This window comes from Oncorhynchus masou, chromosome 14 (genome assembly GCF_036934945.1).
Source record: "Oncorhynchus masou masou isolate Uvic2021 chromosome 14, UVic_Omas_1.1, whole genome shotgun sequence".
Classification (NCBI taxonomy): domain Eukaryota; kingdom Metazoa; phylum Chordata; class Actinopteri; order Salmoniformes; family Salmonidae; genus Oncorhynchus; species Oncorhynchus masou.
The window spans coordinates 18,371,336-18,385,791 of NC_088225.1; the positions used below are offsets into that span (position 1 = coordinate 18,371,336).

At 45.7% G+C, this 14,456-nt stretch overlaps 1 protein-coding gene across 1 annotated transcript; it reads right to left on the reverse strand.

The window, feature by feature from the left end:
• Positions 1–2,011: 2,011 nt before the first annotated feature.
• LOC135554453 (glial fibrillary acidic protein-like) lies at positions 2,012–9,214 on the reverse strand. Its single transcript, XM_064986773.1, has 9 exons — positions 8,661–9,214; positions 5,634–5,694; positions 5,401–5,496; positions 5,094–5,255; positions 4,782–4,907; positions 4,398–4,618; positions 4,111–4,154; positions 3,848–3,933; positions 2,012–3,632 (listed from the first exon to the last, which is right to left on the reverse strand). Exons 1-9 carry the CDS (start codon positions 9,185–9,187, stop codon positions 3,582–3,584), a joined length of 1,374 nt encoding a protein of 457 aa, XP_064842845.1. The 5' UTR covers positions 9,188–9,214; the 3' UTR covers positions 2,012–3,581.
• Positions 9,215–14,456: the final 5,242 nt, after the last annotated feature.

The following is a 14,456-nucleotide window of genomic DNA, read 5'->3' on the forward strand; positions in this document are numbered from 1 at the left end:
TGGGGACATTGGTTAGTCGAGGCAATTGAGGTAATGTGTACATGTAGATAAAGTTAAAGTGTATATGCATAGATAATAAACAGAGAGTAGCAGCAGCGTAAAAGGGGGGGGGGCAATGCAAATAGTCTCGGTAGCCGTTTGATTAGCTGTTCAGGAGTCTTATGGCTTGGAGGTAGAAGCTGTTAAGGACCCTCTTGGACCTAGACTTGGCGCTCCGGTACTGCTTGCTGTGCAGTAGCAGATAGAACAGTCTATGACTAGAGTGGCTGGAGTCTTTGGCAATTTGACACTGCCTGTTATAGAGGTCCTGGATGGCAGGAAGCTTGGCCCCAGTGATGTACTGGGTCGCACGCACTACCCTCCGTAGTGCCTAGCGGTCGGAGGCCGAGCAGTTGCCATACCAGGCGGTGATGCAACCAGTCAGGATGCTCTCGATAGCGCAGCTGTAGAACTTTTTGAGGATCTGAGGACCCATGCCAAATCTTTTCAGTCTGCTGAGGGGGAATAGGCATTGTGGTGCCCTGTTCACAACTGTCTTGGTGTGTTTGGACCATGATAGTTTGTTGGTGATGTGGACACCAAGGAACTTGAAACTCTCAACCTGCTCCACTACAGTACTGTACTGCACGCAAACACACACACACACACACACACACACACACACACACACACACACACACACACACACACACACACACACACACACACACACACACACACACACACACACACACACACACACACACACACACACACACACACACACACACACACACACACACACACACACATGTGCACATACACACCAGTGGCGGCTTCTGAGAGGAGCTACAGGAGGACGGGCTCATTGTAATGGCTGGAACGGTATAAATGGGACAGAATCAAACACATAAAACATATGGAAAGCACATGTTTGACGCAGTTCCATTTTTCCATTCCAGCCAATACAATGAACCTGTCCTCCTATAGCTCCTCCCTCCTGCCTCCACTGATACACACACACTAACACACAGAAATACATTAGCTGTACAATGAGCAAAGGATGGCCTCTGCGTGACTGGGACTCCTATATACCTGCCCAGCACATACATACACACGTACGCATGTTTCCTCCTTCAACTCCTTTCTGGCAGTTTGTCAGAAGGGGCCCAGAGAGCAGTGTGTATGGTGAGGTGGTGTGTGTGTGTGGAGGGGGGGGCACTGAGAGCACTTATATAATCTCTGTTTGAGTCATTGTCCTTACAGGAAGACTCAGAGAGTCTGGACAGGCAGTGAAGTGAGGGGTCCTTGAGGGCTGAACGTGTGGATGGGTTGTTAGATCATTCAACAGAGTGTTACAGTCTGACCCCGTCTGTGAGAGAATATACTGTCTATGTGCTTCTGTAGGGGCCTGGGCAGAGCACTGACAATGACACTGACAAGTGACGATGACAGTTCATCTAGGCTTTGGTGCCGAACCCTCCCACCTCAATTCCCCTCGCCACTGGACAACAACCAACGTAGTGATGATGATGATGACCCCTCCTGTCAATCTCAGCGGTCTGCCATGCCAGTCATCATCTCTCCTACATACTGTACCTCTAATGTGGAACCTGATACAGAGATTGGCTGTCAGACTCAGTTATATTCATTCACCGCAGACAGATACCACTAACAGGAGCCTACATATGGATGGATGATTATCATTATGATAAATGACGCATGTTGATTATGACTATGTGGGTTTTATTGATTATGATCAATCAACAAGTGCCCAACTGTCCTCCTGAAGTCTGGCGCCCCACACAACGAGTTTCTAACGTGGTGTACGCACATCAACAACTTGGAGGTGCTGGGTATGTAAAATAAAGTCATGAAAAAGGTTGATCAGTGAGCTGGTACTGTATCCATCTTCATTTCATGAGCACACGCAATCATACAACGGTACACATTCAATCCAAGCAGCAGCTTGTGTTGGACTAAAGAAAGCAAATAAAAACTGTCATTCACAAAAGACTCATTCAGACACAAATACTAATCAAACAAAATGGCTTTATTGTTGTTAGCGGGTTGTCATAATGTTGGTCAAAACTAAGGTTATATTCACATCTTGTAGGTTTTTCTTAGACCTACTGCGGTGTGGTTCAGCTGTGGCTACTGTAAGAGGCAGACAAGAAGAGAAGAAATAGTATCTAGAGCTGACTGGTGAAGACACGAAGGCAAAGCAGAGGAAGGAGATGTGAAAGAAACTCAGGCACATTAGAAGACGGTTACGGTTTGTGTTTAGTGAAGAATGAAAAGCAGTCTGTAGTCACCATCTGTACTGAATGGTAGGTGACAGGGGTGTCAGTTTGTTTATGTCAGCAGGGGTTCTAAGCAGAGGGAGAGAGCTGGGATTAACAGTTAGTGTTGTGACAGCCACCCGCCAACCCTCATCCTCTCCTCCTCTCCTTCAACCCTCATCCTCTCCTTCAACCCTCCTCCTCTCCTCTCCTCCAACCCTCCAACCCCCCCTCCTCTCGTCCACCCTCCAAGCCCCCACCCCCCCAGTGTTTCTTGGAGAGGGCTGTCATCAGGGAGACACCGTGTAACCCCACCCGCTCCACCACCACCAAGCTATCTCAGCAACACCCTCTTCTGTGTCTCTCTACAATCACTGACACTCCAGAGATGGGGCTGGGGGGAGGAACAGGGGATTTCAGAGGTAAGGGTCTCGTCAATACTCCCTGTCTCACGTCCGTCCTGTCCCTCTCACCCCTGGTGCGTAAGTGGATGTTCCCGGGCGCTGTTCTAGTGTTAAAATATGATGTTGCAATGAAACAGTGGAACTAGAGATACTGCATCCAGAGAGAGGGGAGGGGGGGTGGATTGTATGACGGAGGGATGAAATGGATATGGTGTTTGGCCCTAGAGGAGAGTTACATCAGCTTCTTTCTTTTCACCAACAGTTCTGCCAAAAGCACTGTCATTCACATGTCATCTTCCTTGTCTGAGACCCATCCTGTCCACTGCTAACCCCAGCAACTGTACTTTCCTCTTGACTTCTCACATCCACTCAAACCACACAACTTCAGCACGACCCCTGCCACTCGCTGAATAACAATCACTACATTTCAAGGCCTCCTCTCTGGCTACTATCCAAACACATTGAGAACATGTCCCACTCTGATCTGTCACTATTATGAGCTGAACAAAATATACATTTCCAAGCATTAAGTATGTTAATCACAAAGGGTAGTAGTCCAAGACCCTTCCTTCTAAGGTGCATGGCCACACTTCCCAGCACTAAAGCCTATCTCCAGTTACAGCAATACAAAAATAATATTTTTGTGCAAAAATGCCAACAAGGATGCAATGAGGGATTTTTTTTTGTTTCAACAAAATGCAACTCCTAAGTATTTAATGATGTAGCATGGTCTGGGGGTGATGATGAAGAGGGGAGGAAGGGGATGGTGAGGTGGTTGCAACTGGGAGGACTTTGAGGTTTGGAGAAGAGGGAGGTGCCTGGTCAGGAAAGGGTATCATTATCATGCAAGGCCTCTAAGTGTTACTGGGGAGTGGGGACAGTATGACAGACATATAGCCAGCACCATTTGTGTCCTTTAAGGACTGTCAGGAATCTCCTTCCTCTCAGCTGTAGACTCCTTAATGATCTGAAACACAGAGCAGGGAACAGGGCATGTTGGGTTGTAGATGCAGCAGTAGGGAGGGACTGTCAATAAGTGATGATAAAATTGCATGTATTGAATAATACAATGTAGCATGCTGCCCTCTGGAGGAGCTAAGCAGGAAGCAAGCACATTCACACATCTGATATGGGAATAAATCCCCCATTGATTCATTCAATGATCTATGATGTTCTACATACCTCCCCGTCTCTAGTCTCCACAGTCCGCACTATGATGCTCCTCTTGACATGGGCCTCTGGAGAGAACTTAGTGTCTATACTGGTCTCTATACTCAGGGAGAGGGTGAGAGAGACGTTTAGCTTTCAGATGCCCATGAATCCAGTCAGAGCTGAATCCTAACTTGAGATTTATGCATCAGCACATCATTCATATGGCTGGGGTAAATTATTAAATGCCATGATAGACTACGCTAATATATCTGGGTCAGGATACCCTTACTCACCTCTGAACTGCAGGTTGGAGAAGCTCTGCATTGGAACAGTGATCCTGAGGAAGAGGAAGAGAGTGTATCAGTAACTACCAGCCACCACTTATTGTCTTTTCTTTCTTCATCACACTGTCCTCCCTACCCAGCTCATTATATCCACATTATTTTGTTCCACTTTATTCCCTCCAACACCCCTCTCTCTCCTTCCCTCCTCCCTCCTCTCTTCCTAACTTCTACCCTCCTTCCTTTCCACCCTCCTCTCCGTCCACCATCCTCTTCCCTCTCCACCGTTATCTCCTCACCTGCTCTCCTCTCCCTCCAGCAGCTTCCTGTAGGTAGCGATCTCTATGTCCAGGGCCAGTTTGACATTGAGCAGGTCCTGGTACTCCTGCAGGTGTCTGGCCATCCCCTCCTTCAGAGTCTGGATCTCCTCCTCCAGATGACCCACCATATCCTGGTAACCAGCCGTCTCCACGGAGAAACGGTCCTCCATCTCACGCAGCTGCTGCTCCAGAGACTCGTTCTGCAGGAGAGGAGGAAGAGAGGGAGAAGGAAAGGAAGGGGGGAGAGGTTTGGAAAGAGATGAAAGAGTAGAGGTGGTTCAGTTAGAGAGGGGAGTCATGGAACTCATTATCTTCTCATGTCTCATTGTTGATACAGCACACTGCTCTGATTGGACAACTCACTGTTCCACGGAGCGCCTCCACATCACAGGTCATGGCCTGGAGTTGCCGGCGGTACTCGTTGCCCTCCTGTTTGGCCAATCGCAAGGCGTCTGCATTCCGAGTAGCTGCGTCGGTCAAGTCGGCAAACTGTGCATAACAACAAAAGGAGGGACAGGACACTTTAAAAGTCTGCATCTTATAGTGTGTTGTCAATGTGTGCATTGTGCAACACCTTGCTGTATGCATGTTTATCTGTATGGTAGTGTGTCTGCCTGTGCCTGTACAGTAATGTGTGTACATGTATATGCAATAGCCCAAGCTTTCTGATATGACCTTGGAGCGGTACCACTCCTCCGTCTCCTGAATGTTCGAGGAGGCCACGGACTCATACTGGACCCGGATGTCCCTCAGAGCAGCGGTCAGGTCTGGCTTGGACACGTCCACATCCACATGGACCTGCTGGGCCATCAGCTGCTCCTGCAGCTCACGCAGCTCCTATAGAGAACCAACCACAGGCTTACAGGTTAAAGGTCACCTCTTTCATTCTCTGAATATTCACTATTTACTCTAGAGATGGAAACAGAGGTTGGTCAGTAAGGACTAGAGATTGGCATAGAGACGAGGGGAAGCTGAAGCTCACCTCCTCGTGGATCTTCTTGAGGAAGGCAATCTCATCCTGCAGTGCATCTATCTTCCTCTCCAACTGGACACGGTTCAGAGACGCCTCATCCACATCCTACACACAGAGAATCCTTAGGTCAATGTGACCTGTATATTCCTCATATAAAAACACGGGCTGTGAAGATCACATGCAAAGAGGGACATGGTCAATAATAGTGACATTTATACAAATTATGGGAGAAATGTCCTCACCTGTCTAAAGGCGTTCAAGTTGCTCTCTGCATCCTGTCTAAGAACCATCTCATCTTGCAGTCTGATTGAAAGAGAAAGGGAGAGTGAGGAAAATTAGAAAACAGACAGATAAAAGGAGAGGCAGTGTTAGGGTGCACACTAAGTCCCCTCGTTGGTCACGAGGGATCCATGCACCTCAGATAAAACATCGTTTCAACCTATTCTCTATTGATACAAAGTCAATGAATCCCAGTCATCATCCCACCAATGACCCAATATATATGATCATGTTTTCCATCCATGATCAGCATATGATTAAATGTGTCTGTGTATGAATATCCTTGTATACATAATGACATGAATAAACTGATGATATGGACTGTTTGAGTAGCACTTGTCTTCCATGCTGCAGTAGCAGAGTTGGCAGTAGGTGGGCTGAGCTCAGCTGAATGGAGAGCTTACACATCATTAGCCATTCACTTCTATACATCAGCCTGTCATCAGCCTTTCCCACGGAGGCGGAGTTTACGCATTCAGAATGGAGCCAAAACACACACACACGCACAAACAAGCACACACACATGAACACGCACGCACACACACACACTTCCAAACTCCATCTGCCACTATCTGCCCCACACTGAAACACACATGCTCACACACGCTCAAACTCAGATCTGTATTTCTTCAGAGACTGATGAATTGGTGTTAAGAGAGTAGAGTTGGGAAACCAGCAGGAAACACAAACTGACCTCTAACCTTGTCAACCTTCACCATCCTTACTCATGCTGAGTTCTAAGTGGTGAAAAGCAGATGTGTGTTAATGTTTTTTTTTAATATTAGCTTTGGTGCTATTTTCACACGTATGTGGTGAATTTTCAAAACTCTTAGTACCAAACTAACACGTTATTTATATTCAAAACCTTTTATTGTGCACTCATTTTGTTTGGAGACATCTTTCACCAAGCAACCATTGATACTAAGTATAAGACTCCGGGCCTGGACGAGACAGATGGTTATGTTTTTTAAATGAATTGTCCAAATGCACTGCCGCTTTCCCACTCCATATTGCTATAGAATTTTTACAAATGCCAAGGGAAGGGCAGCCACCTGAAATACCATACAAAGGCAAAGAGCAGTCTACGCAAACAGTGAATCTGAGAAAAATGGCTTTAAAGTATTTTTTTACTCTCCAGCCAAATACGTTGTAGGTGGATAAGTGGGATAATGCACTGACCTATGACCCCTAAAATGCTGATACTGCACTCTGCCTTTGTATGACAAACAACTATATGGGTAATGCAAAAGAAAAGTACAGTATCTACAATCTAAATGTGTTTATCCAACCTTTTGACTGTCTCATGGTGTGTGTGAGGGCATGTCATGATCGGGATGGCCTGAACTCAGAGCCCGATAGAATACCAAGGCAAACTATAGGAACTTCACTTAGTAACTTCACTTACTGCTGTTTGCGTTGGTTCTTACGTGGATATTGTAGTTACTTCACATTTGAAACTGCATTTTCTTTGAAAACGGAAGATAATTGAACCAGGAGACTACAAAGGCTGATTTCAGTCTTAACTCAATAAGATCAAATGTGTAGTTACCGCTGTTTTCAATTGTATGACAGAGAACATCTCTGATCTTGTCAATATCAGATTCTAAATGTTTTGCAGTAAAATCCTAATAGCCAAATCAAAGTGTATTGGTTGCGTGCAGATTTGCAGATGTTATCGCAGGTGCACTAGTACTGGTTTGTGTCTTTTTTCTCTTTCTCTCTGCATTGTAGGGAAGGGGCCGTAAGTAAGCTGTTAATCTACACCTGTTGTTTAAGAAGTGACAAATACAATTTTATGTTATTTTATTTGTGCAGCGAAATGCATCATCATCATAATTGTACATTATAGTACATATATATTTATACTTTATGAACATACTTTTTCACTATTTAGTTCTCTAAAACTGTAGTAGAAAAAAAATCTAAAATCTATAGGTTTACCAAACGGTTAAGTGATTATCAATTAAGAGCAGTCGGTTAATAGTAAAATGTAATTTAAAAAACGAGAAGACAGTCATAGCAAAAGTAAAGTGAACATTGCATTGTGAAAAGCAATTACTTTAAACAAACATGTATTACATTGTGAATGTGAAACATGTATTTCCAGATGAAACACTAATTAAGTTTGGTCAAAAAGGGAATGTATGATTTGATGTTGTACTTTACTCAATTGAGTTGAGAAATGACTGCCTTTCTGACGATGTGGTTTGAGTTCTGTACTAAAGTGTTATGAAAATATACCACATACTGCACCAAAGCAAAGATCTGTAATCAGAGAGCAGTGACACTCACACACACACGTCTGTGATCCATAGTATACACAGGCTCAGAAACCAATACACACTTAGATGTTCCTTTTGTCCTTGGCAACAACAGAAAAGCACCCTGGGAAAACATAAGCCATAACCTCATAACTATAAACTATGCCACTTAAGCAATAAACCAATAAACATAACTAAGAAGCATGCATTTGACCAATGAGTATTATTAAGGGGGATCAGGCAACAACAGAACATCTGCCTGGCTCCCTAGTCTCTTTGTGGAAATCAGCTCTATTGTGTTTCCTCCATTCTTCCACACTCATTGAATGGCTGTAGGGGTCTGGTCAGGATCAAGTTTAGAAAGAGGGACACCCATTGAGTAACGCCTTCTCAGAGCACAGTGTTTTCAATAACTAACAAGCCAAAGCATCTACTGAGCAATTTTATCATGTAACACTATATCCAGTTATACTGAATTGTGTTATGTCAACTATCCACTTGTTGGTTTTAGACTGTAACAAAGATTCCAATTCAAAATTAACATATTGACCAATACACATGCCAAACACTAGGAATCCACTAAATCAAATTCTGAATAAACTTTTAAGTGGACAGACTGCTGAAGCAATTAGAACTCCACAATATCAATTGGAACTCCAAAACACTAAAACAAAGTACACTGATCAGTGACAAATTGTATTGATGGAAATGAGACTGCCTCATTCTCACCTCTGTTTGAGTGTGGCCACGTCAGCAGCCATGTTGTCCCTCTCTATCTCCAGCCGGGCCTTCCCAGCACTGAGTCCGTCCACCTGCCTGCGCAGCTCCCTCAGCTCCTCCTGGAAGATGTCCCCCAGACGGCTGGGCTCCTTCCCCCTCAGTTGGGTCAGCTCCGTCACCAGCACCGTGTTCTGCTGCTCCAGGAAGCGCACCTTCTCTATAAAGCTGGCAAAGCGGTCGTTCAGACCCATCATCTCCACCTTCTCGTTGGTGCGCGTCTCCCGGTACTGGGCCTTGAGGAGTGAGTCAGCCGAGAAGTCCAGCCGGTTCCCAGGGGTCCCCAGGAGCATGGCCCCTCCAGCCGACCCCAGGGAGAGACGGGAAATGGTGCTGGAGTGGGTCATGTGGCGGGGACTCCCATGGAGGGAGAAGCGGCTGGAGGAGAGACTGCTGAGCCGCACGCCCCCACCCACGCTGCCGGCCCCCTGGGGCCCGAAACGCTTCCTGTAAGATGACAGGACTCTCTGACTCTCCATGGCTGGAATAAAACCCTGTCAGGGAACACACATGCCTTTTATAGGGATAGACATCCCCCATCCTGAGAGAGAGTACACAGGGAGGGGCGAAAGGGCCGGGCCGGGCCGGTCACTGAATAGGACAGAGAGAGGGACATACAGAAAGAGAGAGTGAGAGACAGACAGAGAGAGAAAGAGAGAGAGAGAGAGAGAGAGAGACAGAGAGAGAGAGAGGAGGGTGGTTTATGTGACACTCAAAAGCTGTGTACCAGGGATTGTTTGTGCTCGTCCACTCAGCTACAAATGTCTCCTGGCCTTTCTCTCTCTCCCTCCCTCTCTCGTCCTTGTTTGAATAGGATTTGGTGCAACAGAGCTTGGCTACCAAATCAAAGCTGCCTCCCACACATGCTCAGTCACACAGACGCAGATGGGGACAGAGTGTGATTTAAAGGGAAGAAAAGAAGCAGGGAGGTGAAGGAATGAGATCTCCTTTCCTCCATTCCGGTTAGTTGGTGACTAATAGGGTCAGAAAAAGAGAGGGACAGAGAAAAAGGGGACAGAGAGAGGGTCAGATAGTAGCTGTGTTCTTGTGTGGCGCTCTGTCTCGCTTGGCGTCCAAAATATCCCACTAAGCCCTCCAGATTTATTGGTACTACTCTGATTGGCTCGCGCCACTCTGTGTGTGACAGCAGCACCATCTAGGAGCGTCTCACACCCCATCCCTGTTCCTCTGCTCCTCTTAGTCTTCTCCTTGTCTGAGTCCAAATGGGAATGAGTATGATTACATGTCTTATCTAGGTACATCAAATAGAAATCAAGAACAGTTAATCAATTATTGAATATCTACATTTACCACAGTATCTCCAAACTATTGTGAGATAGTAGAATAGTAGGAGAGCAAACAGAGGGGAGTAGAAACAAAATAACGTTATAATAGCTAAATGGCATTATTAGATTAACTCTTATTCAACAGTTGACCCGCATATCAGGATGTGCAAATCATACTGGGAGAAGAATTATAATCATTGTCCTTGTAGTCATGGATACATCATAAATGCCAGTGTACTAAACAGTCAACAAGTGACACCATTACAGTGTGCTAGCCGATTGGAGAAGCTTTGGGGCCACAGGGCTGAACAGTAGCAGCTATACATCTCCACCTCTTTGCCCCCCCCGGAGTTTCTGACCATGATGTCACTGACAGGCTACAGATGGATACATAAGACCTATAGGCCACATCTATCAGTGGGTTGGAGGGCTTCTCTTTGGACGGACACACAGCCACACACAGGAGCATGGCAACATAACACACACACATTATTAATCCATCACTATCACTACCATTATTAACTATGATCAACTTCAAAGGAAGCTAACTGTCAGAGAATGGGCCAATTAGACCAGAGGCAGCCAGTTGGATTGCAGCCTCTTAGCAACAATACGACCACTCCCTCTTCCTCAAGTCACATCTCATAAAGCCCTGTTGTAAGTGATGGCAGCTCATTCAATCAGACTTAATGACTGCTTAGCCTGAAAAGAGGGCAATTGGACCTGGAGAAAGAAGTCGGTGTTGGGCATGGTTGAAAAGTCCAACAAGTTCTGGGTACCTATCCAAACAACAATATGTGCCAAAGTAAGTATTAGGTCAGCTGGTCAGCTGAATGCATCTTCCACATTTAACCTAAATCCTCTGAATCCAAGCAGAGCCTTAATTGATGTCATCAGCACCAAAGAGTAGTTGTTGGGAATGAATTACCTTTCTCAAGGGCAGAACAACACGTTTTTCAACCTTGCTTGCTCAGGGATTCAAACCAGCAACCTTTCAGTTACTAGCCCAATGCTCTTAATCGCTAGGCTACCTGAGGGTGAGGCAGTCTGTGAGTTATTAGATAGTTGAAACTGTCACAGGACTCCAGCAGATGGATGGTTGGAGAATGGGGGGATGGGACGTAAAACCTAGTCTGAACCCGACAAACCAGCAGCCAATCCGTTACGAATCAATTTCCATCCATTGTCATGGCAACCCCAGGGCCAGTTACTTCAAAACATGTTAAACTCTTGCTGACTCTCATCTAATAGGATGTGAGTCTGGGATGGGATGAAGCCTTATATAAACATCCACAGCTATTATACAGTCATGATGCCCAGATATGATCCTAACATGCTCAACCAGGTCTATGATCTCTCAAGCAACTATACCAGCAATATCCTAGGGCCTTTTCCATCCTGCTCGCCTCTGTTCTCCTTCTCCCCTCAAACCAACTCTGGCCCTGCAACAGGTAGTAAAACCCACATCGCAGACCATAGAAACCCTCTTTGTTACCAAACACTCTGTTAAAAGAAATGTGTAGTCAGTGGGAACCAGTGAGACTGGAAGACTGTAAATACAGAAAACAACAGAGTGACTTGAATTCAATTGGTCCCTGTTGATAGAGGTTAACTGAGTGGGTCCACTGTAAGTCTGGCTGGATGTGTTGTTTTAAAAGCTTCCATCTAGCAGGATTAATAACGTGGTCTCAGCATTAAGGTGACACTAATTGTATCGCCCCCTGGATTTCTGAGACAGTCACTGTGGTTGCCTCAGATCTGGTCACTTAGGCAATATCTGTCAGAGGAGAAACATTCAGAAAGAGAGAAAGATGGAAAGAGACAAGGGAGAAGGAGAGAGAGAAAGATAGAGAGAGATTGGTCGGAGTGAAAGAGGGTGTCACCCTCTCTCCTCTCAGAGCCAGTGGAAGGCCAACAAAACATCTGATTCCTGTGGGGCAACATGAGGAGGAGCCCATCTCATTTGCAAGGAGCAGAAGAAAAGGCGCCTTGCCTGGGTGTTGAGCAGAATCTTAATGCTGTTCCTCCAGACTGATCTCCCTCCAGAAGCACAGGGACGGCCAGCTCTGTTTGCCTGCACACGGCTCCCCCCACCTCACCATTCAGGCCTTTTGAACCCTTTCTGTTACTGCCGGTTCAAACCCCTTCCCACTCTCTCCTATGGGAACTACCCTACCTCAGACCCCCTTGCATCCCCAGCCTCCTCTCTATGCAAATGAGCACACCCCAAATTCTGACCATTCAGCTGGATACACCTCAGCCCCCACCCACAACAAAACTCACACAGCAGCCCCTCCTTCTCCACTAGATTAAGCGCGCCCCATCAACTCAATGATATGGGCCCCCAGTCAGCTCAATCACGTATAAATCCCCCCGTCACATTACTTAATCTTAGTCCTCACATGGAGCTCAGGGACCCGGGACCCCATCCTCTCTGCCAACAAAGAGCCCATTGATAACAGCAGAGCCCGGGGAATGGGGGTCCCAGTGGCCCATGGGTATCACCTCAACTCACACACACATACTATGCCCACACACAGCATGCAGTGTACTAATCGCTGATGTACAGTATCACTGATGTGCATTATCACTGATGTGCATTATCACTGACATACAGTATCACTGATGTGCAGTATCACTGATGTGCAGTATCATTGATGTACAGTATCGCTGATGTGCATTATCACTGATGTACAATATCACTGATGTGCATTACCACTGATATACAGTATCACTGATGTGCATTATCACTGATGTACAGTATCACTGATGTGCATTATCACAGATGTACAGTATCACTGATGTGCATTATCACTGATGTACAGTATCACTGATGTGCATTATCACCGATGTGCATTATCACTGATGTACAATATCACTGATGTGCATTATCACTGATGTGCAGTATCACTGATGTACAGTATCACAGATGTACAGTATCACTGATGTGCAGTATCACTGATGTGCAGTATCACTGATGTACAGTATCACTGATGTACAGTATCACTGATGTGCATTATCACTGATGTACAGTATCACTGATGTACAGTACCACTGATGTGCAGTATCACTGATGTGCAGTATCACTGATGTACACTACCACTGATGTACAGTATCACTGATGTACAGTACCACTGATGTACAGTATCACTGATGTACAGTACCACTGATGTGCAGTATCACTGATGTGCAGTATCACTGATGTACAGTATCACTGATGTGCAGTATCACTGATGTGCAGTATCACTGATGTGCAGTATCACTGATGTGCAGTACCACTGATGTGCAGTACCACTGATGTGCATGCTAGCATTAGCACAGGCTCTCTCAGGTATGATGGGACGTAGTATGTAGTTGATAGAGGTGGAAGGAGCAGTTGTGAAATCGTAATATGCCAGATTAGGCTGCATAGGTCCAGTCCCCACTGGTGTGTGTGTGTGTGTGTGTGTGTGTGTGTGTGTGTGTGTGTGTGTGTGTGTGTGTGTGTGTGTGTGTGTGTGGTGTGTGTGTGTGTGTATGTGTGTGTGTGTGTGTCACTGTGCGTGCAACTAGAGCAGACAAGCAGGCTGAATCACTGACTATGACTCAGCACCACTGGGTCCAAACTGAGTGTGGTCACAAAGCCTGGGGAGCCAGTTTAGCCTCTGTCCAGCAGTCTGCCTGTCAGCACTAATGCTGGGCCCCAGCAGCCCAGAGACATACCTAACAAACAGAACTGCATAACAAACAGACCCAGACACATAGCATACAAACAGTACTGACACAATGATCCACAAACACTACCACTGACCACAATCACATACCACTGACCACAATAACACTACCACTGACCACAATAACACTACCACTGACCACAATAGCACTACCACTGACCACAATCACATACTGACCACAATAACACTACCACTGACCACAATAACACTACCACTGACCACAATAACACTACATCTGACTACAATAACACTGCCACTGATCACAATAACACTACCACTGACCACAATAACACTACCACTGACAGCAATAACTCACTGACCACAATAACACTACCACTACCACTGACCACAATAACACTACCACTGACCACAATAACACTACCACTGACCACTGACCACAATAACAGTACCACTGATCACAATAACAGTACCACTGATCACAATAACAATATCACTGACCACAATAACTCTACCACTGATCACAATAACACTACCACTGACCCCAATAACACTACCACTGACTACAATAACACTACCACTGATCACAATAACACTACCACTGACCCCAATAACACTACCACTGATCACAATAACACTACCACTGACCACAATAACACTACCACTGACCACAATAACACTACCACTGACCACAATAACACTATTACTGATCACAATAACACTACCACTGACCACAATAACACTACCACTGACCACAATAACACTACCACTGACCACAATTACTGATCACA